The 18,612-nt window shown below is 45.5% G+C and overlaps 1 protein-coding gene across 1 annotated transcript in view; it reads right to left on the reverse strand.

Annotated features, from left to right (window-relative positions):
* Nucleotides 1-18,373, reverse strand: part of LOC121832960 (pro-resilin-like) — a 72,136-nt gene extending 53,763 nt beyond the window's left edge. Inside the window, exons 1-3 of the mRNA XM_042286455.1 lie at nt 18,170-18,373; nt 9,070-9,252; nt 740-838 (exon numbers count right to left, since the gene is read on the reverse strand). Of these exons, the coding sequence (XP_042142389.1) occupies nt 740-838; nt 9,070-9,252; nt 18,170-18,269 (382 nt within the window). The 5' untranslated portion in view covers nt 18,270-18,373. The remainder of the gene's footprint in view (nt 1-739; nt 839-9,069; nt 9,253-18,169) is intronic.
* Nucleotides 18,374-18,612: the final 239 nt, after the last annotated feature.

The following is an 18,612-nucleotide window of genomic DNA, read 5'->3' on the forward strand; positions in this document are numbered from 1 at the left end:
GAACCTGGTTCTGCTTTATTTCAATAGCCGCCATCCTAGTACATGGCAAAGTTTTCTCGCGACTTTTAGGTTCTGACATCGCCGACATCGTCTGGAAATTTAGACGATGTCGACGATCAACCGGCCAGCACGATTTACGAGGAATCTATATTGTTTTACCTTTAAGTCAAATCAGTCGACGCTACGAGCCAATGGGACCGATGAGACAGCGTCAAAGCACGACATCACGGGATTCATCATCTTCCTTTACGCGTATTTTCATCGGCTAAACTAATTCAGTGCAGCGAATGTCCCATAACTGGCGCGTTTAGTGTGTGTGTGTGTTCGTGGTTGTATGTGTTCGATTTGTCGCCACGCCGCTGACCAATCGCAGCAGACGGCGTTGCCCCGGTCCCTTGGTCCCGCTTGGTCCCGCCGTGTAGCATAGGGCCACAGCTTGACTGTCCGACCTTAGGCTATAGCAGCCTAAGGTTGGAACCTCGCGACGTCATTGACACTCGCTTTCGCTCGTACTTTTCGCCGGAACTTCTAGCACCAACCGCCAGGGTCGCGACATCCGGCAACATGACACGGCAGCTTCAGTGACGCCATTTGTTAACGCTACTTCGAGACCACTTTTGGTGCAGAGGTGGGATAGGACGCTAAACTCATTAGTTAAAGGCAAGTTCCAGGCACCTTACCTTTACAAAGGCGGTCTACAGTATCTAGGGGCCTTAGCAATGACGACGCATACGCTCACCTGCTCCGGGACCAGGATTCGACGATCCGGGGACGTGGCCGAATATGCCACCCAGGAAGCCGAGCGGGTTAGGCGCCCGGCTCTCCCTCGGCCCGTGTCCTAAGACAATGTGTGCATACCAGTAAGAAACGCCTCGAGGGAAACGGAACAGGGACGCGCATTGCACCGAGGCAACACCTCCAGGACAACAAGGCCTTAGTGTTGAAGTTTCTACGTCCTCTACAGGAGACTAGTGTCGGGCTGCGTTAGAGTTCGACATTTGGAAGCACGAATCGCAAGCCCCGAATGCTGACACAGTACTCGTGAACATCCTATTCCACGCGCTTGCTATCTTGGAACCCTACCGAAAAATCCGGTATAACTTTTCGCTATCCGAATTATGAAACCGGAATTCTAGCGGGACTCTATCTGGATTTTAGGTTTTCAGAAATTATTCCTTCGTCTGCAATCTGGATTTCGGGAATAGTGAAACGTCATATTAGATTTTTTGGTAAGGAAGTGTCGCGCTACCTCAATGAGCGGCCATGTTTCTCATGACCATAGCAACATACGAAGGTCATATTGAGGCACTGTGTTAATAACAACGAAGCACATATCAGCAATGAGTCGTACCGTCGCATTTACTTGCCAGCGGTTCCAGTTTACGCTACCGGCATCAGAGTAATAAAAAAAAAAAGTTTCATGATCTTCTTTTATCCGATACGTCGAAACAAGCACGCAATCTAATAATAACTCGCCCTAATTTCTTAAATCTTATCACGTACCAACCATCCCCCCAAAAAAACTCCGCGTTTCAAGTTCTTTAAAAGGCGGATTTCTGAGCTACCCAAAAAAACTGAACGTAATTTCCGAATACCCGGCCTTACTCTTCCCGGTATGCTATTTATTAATCTCTGAATTAAAAATAGCTGCTGAGAAAATGACAAAAATGTACACCAAAACAAACAGAAAAATTTCCCGCGTTCTCCAGTTGGGTGACGTAACATGTTGTATAAACTGCAGGTCGAGCAGGCGGCTTAAGAAAACCACAATTTTGCACGTTTTCTTTTATCGTATTGCTGATGAAGTTTTTTTTTTTCATCGTTCATTTCACATTTACAAACTCGTTATAACTAGGGTTCCGTGTTTTTGAATAAATTTAAAAAAATCCAAAAAACATTCGCGGGTAAATGTTCCGTCAATTCGGATTTATCCGAAAAACTTCCAATTTCGAGGTCGCAGCAACAAAATAAACAGCAAAAAAGACGAAGTTTTAGAACTTTATTAAAGCACAAGGTCAGTGGTTCAGTGGTCCCGAGGAGATTCTACTTCAGTTTCCTTTCAAATCTAGAAGTACTGACAAAAGGGGTTTGTCTTTCGGCACGTCGAGCTTCCTTCAGGACAACGGATGATGGCAGGCACGTAGCCAAGGGGGCGTGGGGCCTGGCCTTCCCCCCAAAAATCTTCCATTTTGCTGGGACCTCCTCTCCCCCCTCCCCCTCATACAGCATTTTGTCATGGGTGCCCCACCCCCCCCAACCAACCCCCGAAACAAAATCCTGGCTACGTGCCTGGATGATGGTACCCGGACTTTATTTAATTTGTTCTTGATTTTTTTTTTTTTGTAATTTTATGCAGTAAAGTAAGCTCAGAATTTAAAGAATTGGGAATCTAACAAAAATTAACTCCGATAAACCCCGAATCCTTCGAAAACACCCTCCGAATTTCACGAGAAAGAAACTCCGAAAACACGAAATCCTTGTTAGAGCCTGCCGGGAACGAGCTGTGCTGCCCGCCTATTACAACATATGACGTCACGTTTTAGAGTTTCCAGTAACCAGTGTGTTCTAAAGAAAGTGACCGCGCGGAAAGCCTTTTAGATATCGCGTTCGTGTTTGACCTAGTTTAGATAGTGTAATCTTATTCTAGAATTTAGGGAAATTTAATGTTTATACTTGATTATATTTTGCTTAGTAGTGACTACAAAGAGTTTAGTGTTAAGGTACTAGACGGAATCTCTGATCATAAACTGGTGCTGCTAGAGCTACCCCTACATTTCTACAGGCCTCAAGTTATGAAGACTATGGTGCTTGATCTCAATAATGCAGATGACGTTAGTATTATAGATGCATTGGATTGGTCGCTTGATAAGTTAACTGATCATTCAGAGCATTGCAACGCTAATATACATAAGATTTAGCATCTTTTTAAAACTATTGCGCAGAAGTGTCGAACCAATTATGTTCCAGATAGATTATTAAGCGCGGGCGGCCTTGGATTAATCGTGACATAATACATTTGAAACGTAGGATCGCGCGTGTTCGGAAAAGGACCAAGGCCAAAGGATCAGAGATAAGAAAACAAGCTGTTACAATTCTGTCCCGGAAACTAAAACGTATGTCATCTAAGGCAAGCTTTCGCTATCATAATACAACTTTAGAAATATTCCTGAAATCGTCTCCAGCGAAGTTTTGGCAATATTTATCAGTCAAACTAGAGCCTGGTACTTGTTTTAAAATAAACGCCGAGATCGTTAAAAAGCCCCAAAAATTGCCGCCAGTTTTAATTAACGTTTTAAATTTGTTTTTACTCGCCATGATGGACGGCTACCAAATTACTCTGCTGATCAGGCTCTGCACGAGTTGTGTGAGCTAATTTCAACTGAAGAAGGAATCCTTAATTTGCTTCCATACATCAATCCTAAAACGTCGATGGGGCCAGATTTAATTCGAAATGCTTTTCTGGGCGTTCCTCTGAGTGTATGGCCGAGTATTTGTTGATAATATTCCGAAAATCATTAGAATGGAGTGCTGTTCCTAAAGAATGGAAAATAGCTAAAATTATACACGTTTTTAAATCGGGCGGCAAAAAAGATGTTGCAGAACTATAGGCCCATTTCCATAACGATTCAGTGTTGTAAAATGTTAGAACATGTGTCTAGGCACATTTTTAAATATCTTAGCGGCAAGTCAGCATGGATTTAGACGAGGCCTGTCTACAGTAACCCAGTTAATAGAAATAAAGCATGATCTTGGTCAGGTAATAAAGAGCACACGTCACGCAGATGTTTTATTCTTGGATCTTAGTAAAGCCTTCGATAAAGTTCCTCGTAACAAGCTTCTTCTAAAACTGAATACCATACTTAAATAAATTAGTGAAATGGTTAACCTCACACCTAGAAGGAAGAGAACCGTACGTTCATTTTAAAGGTTATGAATCTGACTCCTTGCCCGTTGACTCCGGCGTGCCTTGGGGCCCTTGCTTTTCCTATTCTATAGGGCGTTTCAAGTCACCAGGCTCGATCTAAAATGGACCGTAAAAATCGACGCCTGCACGTAGCCATCTAAACTTTTCGTCAAAGGTGTATTTTGCAGGTCGGTTTTTTCTTGTAAAACTGCAAAGCGCAGTTCTCTTTTAGTAAAACATAGGGCCAAGAAATATGCCAGGGTCTACGGCGGGCGGTGACCCAGATGACCAAGTCCAGTAGCGGGGTGTGTTTGGCGTTCGTATCGATAGATGGCGCCGGGAGCAGCGTCTAAAGGTGCAGCCGACCAGCAAAAGATAGCAGACGACACGCAGACGAAATCCGTTGGCAGCAAAAGCGCCGCCGTTATGCAGACGCGTTTTTTTACTTTAAGTTTTACCTTTATTGTTGGCATTTATTTTTTAACCAAAGGTACATTTCATAAAAATTATATTCATTTTAATAAACCACGGTTGTCGCGAGCCGTCGCAAATAGTCGGGATAAGGAGGTAGCGCCATCTATCAATACGAACGCCAAACACACCCCGCTACTGGACCCCTGTCGTCTGCGTTGCGGCCGCCGTAGACGCTGGAAAGTTTCTCGGCCTTATTTTTGACAGAAAGAGAGCTACGCTTTGTGATTTTATAAGAAAAAACCGACCTGTGAATTACACCTTTGATGAAAAGTTTAGATGGCTACGTGCAGGCGTCGATTTTTTCGGTCCATTTTAGATCGAGCCTGGTGACTTGAACCACCCTATATATGAACGATATAACTAAAAACATAGATGTCAACGTTAAATTATTCGCAGACGATTGCATTTTATACCAAAACTTTAACTCCTATCAAGACCAAATATTTTTGAATAATTGCTTAGAAAGGATACTGTTTTGGTATCGGGAATGGCAAAGGAAGCTAAATACTTCAAAAACTGTTTCAATGTCCATTACACGGAAAAGGTGTCCCCTGGAGTTCTTCTATTCCATTGATCGTCAACCTATTTAGTGCATCCAAGAGTACAAGTACTTGGGGTTATATTTTAGCAATAAACTCTAATGGGACAAACACATTTATTAGAGTACAACAAAAGCGACCCAGCGGCTTTGGGCCTTAAAACGTCTCCTGAGGCACTCTTCTCCCAACACAAAACGTACAGTCTATAAAAGGCTAATTTAAGAATATGAATTAAATATTAAGGCCAATTTTAGAATATGCAAATGTTGTCTGGGACCCGTTCACTAAAATTAATATAAATAAGCTAGACGGTGTACAAAGGAAGGCAATACGGTTCGTTTACAACAAATATGAAATACGAAGCTCCCCTTCAGAAATGTTGCAATAAGTTCACCTGCTAACATTAAGCGAAAGAAAGCGGATAGATAGATTAAAGATACTATTTTTAATGATTCAGGGTAAATTAAACATCGACACTTCAAGGTACATTACATTTTCAGGCAGATTAAAAACTAGATCATCTTGTGCACGTTCAATACAGGAGTGTCAAGTACGATTGGACACATTCAAAGACTCCTTTTTCCTTAGGTCCATTGTTGAATGGGACAAGCCGTACGCTGATGTCACCAATTCAGAATCTATCGACGATTTTATCGATGAAGCCACTGTCTCTTTTTTTTTTAATGGATGAAATTAATTTTTCTCGCGTTCAGATCACTTGTTCCTATTTATTGTCTTGTAGGCGGGGTGCTATAAATGTTGTATAATGTTTTGGGCCACATTTCTGCACGCTGATGTAATCAATTCAGAACAAGTTGCACGCTGATGTGACAAATTCATACTCTTTGTCTTTTCAATATTTATTGCATTGTTTATGGGTGCTATATATATTGTATAATGTTTTGGGCCACATTATCCCTGGTGTTCAATTGGATTCTCTTGTTGTTGTTGTTTTTGTTTTTTTTTGTATTGTTGTGCCTTTCTTTTTACGGCCCTTTGGGCAAGGGAGTATCGTTAAATAATAAAACAAAGCCTCTCTGCCTCTCAGACTAAAGTTGAAAATTCATTAACTACGCGAGAAAAAAAAATTATTGTGACTTGTGATATCAAATAGCACTAGTTCAGATGTGTGTATTGATGTGTTTCACCAATTTCGATGCAAATCGGCGACTACAAAAAGTTCGCCGGTACTCCCCTTTTACGACCACATTCGACCAACCCCATTTCTTTCATCTTTCTCACACAATTGCAGAATAGAACTACCTCTCCAGATTGATTGCAACTATCACTTATCCTAATTTACTTAAATATGACTTTAAAAAACATTGTCACAGTGGTCCCTGACCTGTTTGTGAGTGATTTTTACCGAGTCTTTCCTAATTATTTTGAAGCTGACATGTTTTATGCTTTCCTCCTGTGCAGTGCCTTCGGGCCCCGAAGGTAGTACTGTTGTGTAATTTTGTATGTTTTTGCCTTCTTCGGGGGTTCGAGCATCTTTAAGGCACGGCGCATGCCCCCTACCGGGGTCGATGGGCCTCAAGTGGAGGCGAACGTGAACGTTGTAACCTTACACCTGTTTAGAGAGCTCCATGTATAACTTCCTCGTCTACAAAGGTGCTTTGTATTGTTTACAGCTGCTCTTGCAGACTTCGTACGGAATGTGTCCTGTTTCGAGTACGCGCATTATGCCGTGGATGGCACGTCCCATCCCGTGTCGTCGACCTTTCGGGGTTGTACCGGGAATCGGCTATTGTGGACACGAGAGGTATGTTAAGGACTTGTGCGTGCGTTTGTAGGGGTCAATAATTGAGATGTTTACAGAGTGGGCGGCCAAGGGCCGTTTTGTTTTGGCAGCGCCAAGTGAACTCGTTATTTGACTTTGCTTGTCGGGATATGTGTAGCCGTCCTTCGGAGACGAGAGTGCGTGTAAGAGGGAGAAAGTGAAAGAGAGGAAGAGAGGAGGGTAGCTATGCTGGGAGCGTGAGATTTGAGAAAGGAGAGTCGACTACGAGATTTCAGAGGAGACGTATCGAAAGCGATGCAGGAGGAGTTGAGATAACAACCCCATCGCGAGAGCGATGCGGAGAAAAACAATGGAGAAAGTGGAGATGTGCCATTTATAGAGTAAAACGGCAGAGGCCATCGAGTTTTGAGAACGAGTGAACTTTAACTATGTTGTAATTTTTGTGTATATATACCTGTATATTAAACCAAGCTATTCAATCCCAAAAGTCCACGATCCCGACCTCCTTTAAACCCAAGAGAAGAAACCCTCGGCTGGCAATCGGCGACAACGACCTCAGCACAAACCCCGAAGACAACGAGCGACTTCACGTGAAACACTTTACAAGTGTAATGCGCACTAAATAAATAGACAGCACCAAAGACCACAAAGTTTATTGCGGCTTACATCTTTTGCACACGCATCCTGACACAGGGATGACAGACATAGATGCTACTGAGAGCTTCTCTGTTGACGTGCAATGTCGCGGCCTATTTGTTTTTGTCTCTTCCACTGATCTCTATTATAAGGGACTTGTTATAAGGGGAATGTTTTTATCCGCTCATAATGATGCATGACGGGGTCATTTTCATAGAGTGACAGGACTGGGTTATTAGCAATTTATAACCGTCACCGGAATGCTGGTGAACCTTGAACGCAGTCTATATTCCTTGCGGTTGTTATTTTGCTTTGAATCGTCGCTTGTTTTTACCCACCTGCTGCACCAGATGTTTGGGACTGAAATGTAGCGAAGTTGGACATCGTTCACTGATGAAGAAAAATGTGCTAGCTAAGGCAATTACACTTTGGCAATGTTAAGGTACATACTATTCGGTACGACCCGAGTAACCAAAGTGTTCCGTGTTATTTTCCGGCGAAGAGAAAATGCACGCGTGTTTTGCCATAGGATTGCACAAGAGCACCGCAAAAGTAGACTGGTTGTTGTCTGCTTCAATTTGCATCACGGAAGTCGCATAGACACTAGCGGCAGTTGAACCTTTAGCGCCCATTTTAATAACCTGGCCGAATATGGGTCAAGAGTTATATTGTATCAAGGGATCCCATATGAATGAATAAAAAAGGGCCCTTTACTCGTTGGACCTCTAGACTCATTGGATTATTTGAACCGATGAGTCAGTGACTCGCCGAACCTCTTGACGCATATCGAATCTCTTAGCACGTTAGATCTTTTGACTCTTGAGCCTCTTGACTCGACTGTCACGTGACTTTGAATTTCTTGACTAAAAGAGCCTCCTCCACCAAAGGAAGAAATCCTGGGCCGGTTCGCTTATCTCGCGGCTGCGACCACGGGTGCGGCCAAGAGGAATTTTTATGTCACGTGACCAGCTCCATGGGGAAATGGAAGTACCTAGCGTCCCTGCCTAATGGAAGAGAAATCCTTGTCGCTTCAAGCACACTACTTCGATTTCGCTCGCAAAAACTGAGCGCACAGGCTTTCTATTCGAGTTCAAATAACTGCAGCCTACACTTGTGGAGCGGCATAGAAGTTACGGCCAGGGAAGGTGAATATGAGCCAAAATAAAAGAGAAATCACGCGAGATAAAGGCAGTGGCATTGTATTTACATATCTGCGCCAGCGTCGCGATTTCAACTATACTGAAGTCGAGATACAAAAGAGCCGGAACTGGCCGTTGCGGCGTGAAAGTTCCGGGTTGAATTGTACCACAGAATAACTTTTTATTTTTTATTTTGGGGAAGTTTTTAATTTCTGAATTGACTCAACTGCAGTGTGCATTAGTACTAAATAGGCGCCTGCTGTTATTGAAAAAGAGTTGTAGCAAGCGCGTTGTATATTTTAAACACACATAAAATTGTACCTGGAATGAAGAGCGTGCTGGTAAGTATAATGTAAATAATGGGAAGAACACAAAACATAGGGACGTCCCTTGTATGACTGTCTTTCCACGCTGTAGATACGAAGACTCTCTACAGACACATTCGACGCGAACATGAAGCAAACATGCTTTGAGGGTGCTTCAGGAGTGTCCGCAGATGCTTCTGTCATACACGTCTGCGGCGAACGTCTTTTGTATGATGCACGAACGGTGTCTGCGGCTAAATGCTCACGAGGGATTCCCTTTCTAAACGAAATGCAATAAGACGACAGTGGAAAAGGCCCCGATACCCACCGGCAGGTCCGTTCATGATGGGACAGCAGACGATTGGCGTTAGGAGTTCAAAGCCGCAGACGACGGGGAAGTTGAGCCTGATGATACCGTGCAGCGTTTCTTTGCACTTGACCATGGGCATGCAGACGCCGTCGCTGAATCCAGGTCCGAAGGGGTTCTTGGCCTGGCAGGGACCGCGTTCCACTGTGTGAACGGAACATTCAGTCAATGTCCCTCCCTTTGGTATACACAAGAGCTTCGCAGCCACAGTCATTGAGGGATTATGTTGTTAGCTTTGTGCAGCATTTGGAGATCACGTATGGCTGTTCGACATGCTGACCTCGACGCAAAAGAAATGCGGATATATTTCTTCAACCTTGTAAAACAAGTACAGAGTGTGTATTTGAACTGTGAACCTGAACCGGAGTGGACTAGTATTTTAAAATCACTCCTCGAAATGCGTGACTTTTTAATACGCTGTGCAAAAGAGCTGTACAACGCTGTTAGAATGACATGAATGTTGGTGTAACTACCATGCAATAAAGAAGAAAAAAAAAGGGGGGGGGGGATCGGTGGCCGAGTGGTCTAGCGCACACCAGCTCGGAGCACGTGGAGCGAAAGCTCGCGCTGCAGAACCCAGGGATCCTGGGTTCGAGCCTCACCCCTGCCCGTTTCGATCTGGATGAGCATCGTACCGGCGTGCAGTCGTGTATCACTACTGCGTGATGCACGTTAAAGACGCCAGGCTAGCGGCTGTAGCGCACTGGCTAAATTTCTCATCTACAGCTGGGAGACTCGTCGCCCCTGTGAGGCAGAGCAAGTTCTAGGCTGTATAAACACACACACAACCCAATTTTTTTTTCACAGTCATTGAATAGCTGGAGAGATGCATACGGCTGGACCATAGTCACAAAATTAGTTATAGGACTATTTTTCTCGGCAAGGGGGTGCCGTAGCATACTCGTGAAGGGACCTCAAAAAAGACACCTCGACTAGCGTCCGTGAGACGTAACCATTTAATGTTGAGGCAAGCGGCTTTTTTAGCGTCCCATCATGCACGCTCCACGGACTCCTACTACTGCGTTTCACCTTAGGATGCGATGGACGCTGCGAGCTACACGAGCCAATCCGTAGTTCGTAGCTTGTCTCGTGACTTCTCGCTCTCCGCGTCGCTCCGCCCAACAGGAGGGACACGTGACACCCTGCGAGCAATGAATTGGCTCCGGTAGCTCGTAGCGTCCTTTACGGTCCATCGTGAGGTGAAACAGAGCATAGAGTCTGTCAGTGTCACTCTTCGTCTGTCCACGCGCAGTAACACGGCGCTTGCAAAGAACGTAACACGACGCACAACAAAAACGCGACCTAAAACTATCCGATTTTGCTCGCCAGGGGCGCTGCTCGAAATTTGAGAGGTGCATCGGTCTATACGCTTTAGATCAACGACACTTCAACAATCTTGGTGCTCAAAACAATGGTTGCCAGTTATCCGGGGCATTATCTGAAATTGCAGGAAACGGTTTTCGTCCTCGAGACATGTCAGAACAGTTCGCAACAAAGCAATGCGGAACGCAAGTTCGTCTGCCTCGTTTGCAGGGGTTGTGGTGACGACAGAACGCCGAGCTCTGATTGGCTCTGATCGAAGGATAGTGGGTAGACCTCAAAGCAACCTGCCTTGAGGTCTGCCCACTATCCTTCAATCAGAGCCAATCAGAGCTTGACGTCTTTCTGACGTTACGACAACCTCTGCAAACGAAGCAGACGAACTTGCGCTCCGCATACAATATCGCTCGAGCTTCTGGACTCCGCGTCTCAAGCTCGGGACGCCGCATTTTTTAATTGTAACGATCGTCATCTTGTGCCCGCAACGTGCTACGCACAAAAATGGCGGCGCCCGCAAGGAAATCGGGGAACGGAATGCCGATGCACAAAGCGTGCCCCATTTAGCATGGCTCGTGTATCATATAAATACAAGGATGCGCCTCAAGGGTGTTCGAAGCTTGTTTCCTCTATACATATGTATGCTTAGAAGATGTTTGCCGACAGCCTTCCTTATTACCTATGTGCCAGGACCGGAATACAAAGAAGAACTCATCAGACAGCGTCAGCAGACGGGTTTCGTGCGTGATGTATTGGCAGTGTGGCCGCTACTTTAAGCCTGGCGGCGGCTTGCTCCACATAGCCAGTGCTTTTTTTTTTTTTTTTTCATATCCTTTCTTTACGCGTACACAACGTACAAAACATTAGCGTTACGTTTTCGACGATAATGTTGCTGAAAGGAATTACGAGCCATCTGACAGAAGGGGCTCTTCGCAACCGGGTGCGCACGGTTGCGAAGATCCTTTCAGCCAATTCAGCTGAAAGGATCGATTCGGCTGAACGCTCAGAATTGGCTAAATGCCCAATTTCTATCACTGAATTACCCGAGCATCGAGGAGATTCCTGGGAATGTAATTACACGCGCCGCACTCGCTCGCATACGCAGTATACAATATTCAAAATAAGGCTTTGACGAACGCGCGTGAAAGATAAACTTTCTTTTAGGCATTTGCTTTATAACAGTTAATACTGCAGAAGCCAGCACGTTCAGCGCGTCTAACTACTCTCGCAGCACGCTCCTTGGTGCTTGGGGAATTTAGAAAAAGGTATATCGACCAGAACGCTCGCGGGGAGATCGGTGGCCGAGTGGGCTGGAGAACGCCAGCTCGGAGCACGTGGTGCGAAACCCCGCGCTGGAGAACCCAGGGATCCCTAAAGCTTCTTCATGTTTTAAAAGTACCGCAAACTGCGTCAATGCACGAGGCACGTGCAACGTGCAGCCGTTGGGAAGGTCATGGCGGCACAGCGCAGCACTGAGCCAAATTTCAGACGCCATGCTCTTCCGAGGAGTGGCGTGCGGCCCGTGTCTCCAGCATTTCCACATGAATTAATGGTGCCACTTTTCCCAGGATAAAAAGGCGTTAGGGATCCTGGGCTCAATCCCCACCCCTGCCCGTTTCAATCTGAATGAGCGTCGTACCGGCGTGCGGTCGTGTAACACTGCTGCGTGGTGCACGTTAAAGTCCCCGGGCTAGCGGTTGTAGTGCAGTGACGAAAATTCCCATCTTCATCTGAGACACCAGAAGCCCATTGTGGCTAACTCACCTCAGGCTGTGTGAACACACACACAACACAATTAATTACCAGAGCGCTCTAACTTGGCAAATTGAAGATTCTAGCGAAATCGGGCCAACCGAATTGTAGCGTCCTGCCGAATTGTTCCTTTCAGCCAAATGGAGCCAGCAGTCAAATGGACACCTCGGGCGGTAAGCAGTCTCGCTTTCGGAATCTGCAGGTTCAAGCACTTTACGGTTGAGTATTAAGTTTTCAGCCGTACCCTCCTTATTTCCGCTCCACATGTCTTATCTCTATCCTTACATACAACCACTGCCGCCTATATACTGACAAAGCCTGGCAGAACGCCACGAGAATCGGCCGCCAAAATGGAAAAGGTGGAGCGACAGACAACGGATGAGAGAAGAGCCACATGACTGGCGCCCCGCTGCGACGAGACGCCGAAATACACTTCTCCAGAGCGAACAAGTGTGTTTCGGGTCTTCGCCGCTGCAAAAGCTGTGCGCTGACATCCAGGATCCCCGAGAAATGGCTCTTTGATGCTCTGCTCTACCAGACCCTCGCGCTCCAAATCTGCGACCGGGCACTCTATGGCTCCGTCGTAGAACTGTCAGGCTTTGTGAGTTTAGAAGAGTCTATGAGAACGGCTGGAGCTCTGGTTAGAATGATTTATGGGAAAACCTTAAGCTTAGAACGCGGAACACGTTAGAACGCGGAGCGGCGGCTTCCAATGTTCGACTTTCGCATTCAGACGTGTTCAGAGAGTGCAGTGGAGACAAAGGCTGCTAGCTTTAGGTCTACCCCCTACTCATTCCAACCAGAGCGCGGCGTTCTGACGTCCGCGCGCGCTCTCGTCTCCTCCTCTCCCCCAGCATAGCGTCTGGGGCTGAAACCAAACGTCATTTTTTTCCGTAAAGACTCATTTTAGAAATTGTGTACCAACTTTTGGGGATGAGGACGATTCGTCACATGCGCACTCGTCACAGGACGATTGGTCACAGGACGATTCGTCACATAGGAACATTTTTCAAAAAATGACTCGTCATGCGGGCAACTAGTCACATCGATCGGGCAGGGGACGATAGTAAATTTCAACAACTGCCCACATACCCTGATGAGGAGTTTCACGACTTCCCACTGTCACATAAACCAATGGTTAGAAAAACTAATCTTACAATACTCCTCCGCTTTTACTTTCATTATATTACGAGTCTTCAGCAGGTTGATCTCAGTTGCTGGCTTGAACGAGCAATAATCCCACTGGCAGCCAAATCACTTTTTACTTTCGCCTTACATACCCCTCTTCGAGAAAACCAATAAGTATCGGAATTCTTTCTGCTGAATGTGTACGAGTACCCCTCGCGCAGCATCATGGCTCCACCTCTCTCTGTTGCGATCACCTCTATCCTTTGGAATGTAGTCAGAGTTCAAAAATAGTCGCTCTTATATGGCCTCCGCATTTACCGTTCGGGGCGGACCCAGAAGCTAAAACGTCTGTTACAAATTCTTTGAAATTGAGAAGCGAAAGACATGCTAAGATAAGGGGTGACCAACTTTGTGAGGCCGAACCAACATTCAATGTTCGGGACGGAACCAGAAGCTGAAACGTTTGTTACAAATTCTTCGCCTTTGAGAAGCCAAACACATACTAAGATATGAGGTGAGCCACTTTGTCCGCCCGAATCAAATTGAGCAATACATTTTTGGGGGGACGAACCATTGTGGGACCGGTTGGCCGCGTGACGAGTCATCCTATGACGAATGTCCCTGTGTGACGAATCGTCCTGTGACCAATCGTCCTGTGACGAGTGTGCATGTGACGAATGGACCGTATCCCCAACTTTTGGATTAGATAGCGTCGAATTCCGAAAGTTTATCGTCTTATCCCTCCTTCTTATTCAACATGCCCGTTGTTCGTGGGAAAAGAGAACTTTATTTTTGTCATCGGAAAAATATACCGCGTGTCGCCGAACGATCAATCTACACACACATGTGTAGCGCTAGAAGTTGAGCCGGATACCGGATACCGAAAGTTTTAGAAGTTTCGGTTATCTGATTAAGATATGAGCGACTTCCGGAAATTTTAAATGAAAGCTCGTGCCCGTTTCCTGTACCGGACGCCACTCGTCTCCCCGTATCCGCAGGCTTCGCTGGCCGCCATTTTCCAATTTTCTTGGGCCGGGTTTCCGTCGCCGCTTCTACATCCGGTAATGGAATCGAACGACAAAAAGAAAAACGCAAAAAACTAATAAACGAATATCTCAAAGTCCGTTTTCCCTTCGCGAATTTCATTTACTGGTTTAGCATCTCGTACCGCTCCGAATAGGCTGTTAGAAACGGCCGGCTTAACACGTGCTATAGGATGCGAGCCTTTCCCGTAATATTGAGCGCCGTTTTACAGATTTAATGGCTTGTTTTGCGTAACGCTGTCATATTCGACAGCGTAATTGACGGACACTATTGTGCTGCCGTTGGCTATGAAAATAAGTGAACGAAAATAAAGGTAAATTAAACGCCGAAACTGCGTGCGCGACCCAGGCTGTCAAGCGAAATAAATGCGGATGCAACACGATTATCCTGCAGCAGCTTCATGCCGATACGGACCTGGAGCGCCGGTCGGTAACTGTTAAATTAAGAATTATAAAATTTCTCACCATTCAAAAAAAAAAAAAAAAAATCTCTTCGCACTTTTTTTTTGTGCCGACGCTTTTTTTTTTTTTTTTGTCTTTTTTTTACGCTTATGCCGGGATATGACAGAAATCTAAGCGAGGCTTAGATTTGATCTTGAACAAAACAAAACGCAAAAAATGCGCTACTGATATTGAAGCGTCGGACATGTATGTACAATTTGATCATTTTTAGAACTTATTTTTTTATGTTAATTTGCCGTTTGACGCCTCGGTGTGCTGAAATAAAGTACAGCAAATGTAGAGAAACACCCGAATAAATGAAGTCAAAGCAACTATGCAAGAGTTCGTTGAGAACTTAAATTATAACCTTGAAAAATTGGTAGGGACAGCACAAAAAAACACACAAAAAAGAAGCTCTAAACACAGTTAAATTTTATTTTCACGAGCCACATACATATACAGCCCCACAACCAGAACGAAACACTGCCTGAAGGTCAAATATGCGAGGGAACTTCGAAAAAACTAGGGTTTCATCGGATGTACACATACAGAACGTTGCATGAGCTTCCGCACAATGTGCCGGTGGCTTCGGCCACCCCAGCCGCCACGGTATGCGCACCTGCCTTTTGGCATTCTCAAGGAAAAAAAGAAAAGAAAGAAAAGTGCTCTCAACAAAAAAGTGTTGCATATGCAATAGATAAATTCCACAGTATCAAGCTTTAATGGGAGAAGGAAATCCGAAACAGCAAGTCGATTTCCAACGCTACCAAAACGCTACGCAATGCACTCTACGTCCGGGTAACAGTCCCGAATGGATGGTCGGTTTGTCGTCTGCTATTGAAAGTGGACGCATGATATTTCCGTCTTCTACCCCGCCGAACCCATTGAAATGCCCGGATGTATAGACGGCGCTGAAGTCGAACAAAATGGCGTCTCCCTGAGACCACTTAGTGAACCTATAGATCTTTTTCGCTTACTCTCGTCCCCAGCCACCTCGTACGCATATCCAATATGTACGGCGAAAAAAAAAAAATTTCAACTTGCAAATAGTAAAATATAGAGGGAAGACAAAACGAGAATGGGTGACGGTTGCGCTTATATCCTAACAGAAAACAATGTTTTCGCCCATACTAGAAGGGACGATATTTTAAGATGGCGGCGCCCTTGTGAAAAAGGTCTATACTATACTCTGTTTCACCTTTTGTTGTACCGCAGGAAAGGCTACAAGCGCGAGATCCTTGCTCTGGGGCACATCTCGGCGGTTCAAGATCTCGTGACTTAAGAGCGGCTGCCAACGCTATGAGCTCGCGCTTCTAGCCTTCGCTGGGGTACAATATAAGGTGAAACGAAGTATAGCCAATGCTAATGCAGTGTAAGATCAGCCTTAGAGGTATAATTCGCCCAGTCTATCTGTGCCCTTCTCTACTCTCCCGGAGACAGTGGCGTCGGAACCTCTCAGGAGAGAGGAGGGGAGCGACTTAAGGGGGTAGGGGATGTTACTTCTCTACTCCTCGCATTGTTTACTAGAAACTACTAGGAAAAAGGTCATCGCCTCCCTTCTGCCCTCCATTGTTCCGACGCCACTGCTCAGAGTCGTCTTTCTCTCGCTCTCTCTTTCTCTCTTCCTCCCGGTTGTGTGTATGTGTGCACGTGTGCGTGTGCACGTACGAATACTTTTCTTCTTTTTTTCCGTCTTCCTTTCTCGTTCCAGCGAACAAAATCCAAGGTAGAAAAGACAAAAGGTCAATTTCATCAAAAGAATACCGATTCTCGCTCATCTTCAGCCTGATCTAAATTGTTTTTACTAGATTTAAGGATTTTAGTACAAACTAAATCCACATGGAAAGAATCAAATGAGAGACAAACGATTAACAATAATATATTTCAGATCTTTTTTTTTTGTTTAAAAAGTTTCAGTAAAACCCATAGTGACTGAAATCAGATTTTGAATCACAATTTAAATTCCCTTGATTTTCGTCGTCTCTGATGACTATTTTTTTTATTTATCTTAAAGCAAGTGTACGTTGAGGTTCATGACAGAGTCGGCAGAGCCGAATGGCCCGAAAGCCCCGTCACTAGATGAACGAAAGAGCCGTAAATTGGCGTTCTTGCTTCTGCGTTATGGTGAATAATACTTCGTAAAGGTGTGTCTTCATATCGATAAAACGAATATATGTCTCAACCTGTACTGCGATTCTATTGTCGGTGACAGCTTAAGAATTCCGTAGAATTCTTAACCTCCAGCGCGAGCATTCTGCCTTTGATAAAACTTTGTCTCACGCGCAGCAAAAACTCGGCGGAGCACTGGGCTCGTGCTGTGGAGCATTCTACTGAATTGTAATGGCAAAGTCCGCTGTTATGTCTGGAGAGATCCAAAACTGCTCTATGCTCGCGCGTTCAGAGCAGCGAATGCCATTTCGCGTTTGCACGTGCCTGAAGATATCAAGAAAAAAGCGCTCCGAAACCGCTCAAAATCTACAACTTTAATTTGCCTTTCATCTGTCGCCGATTATAGAGTTGTTAAGAGTACAGTCTCGCACGGTTGTTCAGCTTACAGGTTTAAATAGACAAGAATACAGGTTAGTCGAAGCTAAAGTCACCTTAGTTGAAACTACACCATTCACTGCTTATGCGAGTCTAGACATTGCATAAATTCGACAGTTCATGATCATAGAAAAAAAAATCTTGAAGCAAATTTGCAAAGCGTTTTGGCGAACTTCCAGACGCTTACTATTCCCGAGAGATCATTAGAAAATTACGCCGAATGGCAACGAGACAGAAACGGACAATTAGCGAATAACCAACCATCAGAACAGCGTCGCATGGTGTGGTGTGTGTGGACGTAAAATAGTATTTCGAGAAGTTAGCGTTTGACTATGTTGTGAAGCCTTACGTCAAGTCACGACTGCTATAGTCACCAGGACATTAGTACTTCGTAAGAATCGTGGCAACTAATTTAAGGAGTGACTTTGCCCACGACATACGAAGCACGGATATGTCCCGGCGACTGGTGGTCGCACTACAACGTAACGTACGAAAACGTAAAGCCGCCGTCACGCTCCTCGTACATGATACAAAAGACACGGAGTTTCTCTGCAAACATGCTGACATATTTATGAGCGGAGGCGCCTCAGTTCTAAGCATCTTTGTTTCATGTATGCTTAAAACATCTCTGAAGACAATATTTTTCTTACACATACAAAGAAAAAAAAAACACGCCTCGTGTCTGTGGACAATGCTTTGTATGACGTATCAGCAGTGCGATCCCGACTTGGGCGAACGCTCCCGAGTCTCATCTCAGCGCAGTGAAGTCGCAGTACGGCGTGTGAAAGGACCTTGAGAGCGACGCGAGCCCCGCGGCGACGACGCGGCGCACTGACCTGGTCGGAATAGGGCATGGCAGTCGACGGCCAGAAGCAGCGTGAGCAGTAATCCTGGGGTCAGTCGGAGACAACGGTGCTCGGATGCGGTGCCCACCATCACGGGGCCACTGGGACGCAGTCGTGCGGGAAAACCGGTTGCCCCGACGCGCGTCCGACGACGAAAAAGACGTTGCAAACGGATGCTAGAAAGGATTGGGCGATAGCGACGTTGTTTTCCGCACCTCGCGTAGGCGCGCCGCGTCAACTTTCGCCCGAGTCGGCGGCCAATTGCGAAAGTAGCCGGAGAAAGAAACGACTCCCGGGAAACGCCACGCTGATCGTTCCCGTCGCTTGACCTTGACGAGAACGGGCGGACGAGCTGGGGGGTTTTTCTCGGGTCGTGCTCTAGCGAAGTCACACCACGAAACGCGCAATGTTTGATTCACTCGAGGTTCGTGTTT

Source organism: Ixodes scapularis, unplaced genomic scaffold (assembly GCF_016920785.2).
Source record: "Ixodes scapularis isolate PalLabHiFi unplaced genomic scaffold, ASM1692078v2 PGA_scaffold7__128_contigs__length_106722199, whole genome shotgun sequence".
In the NCBI taxonomy this organism is placed as follows: Eukaryota; Metazoa; Arthropoda; class Arachnida; order Ixodida; family Ixodidae; genus Ixodes; species Ixodes scapularis.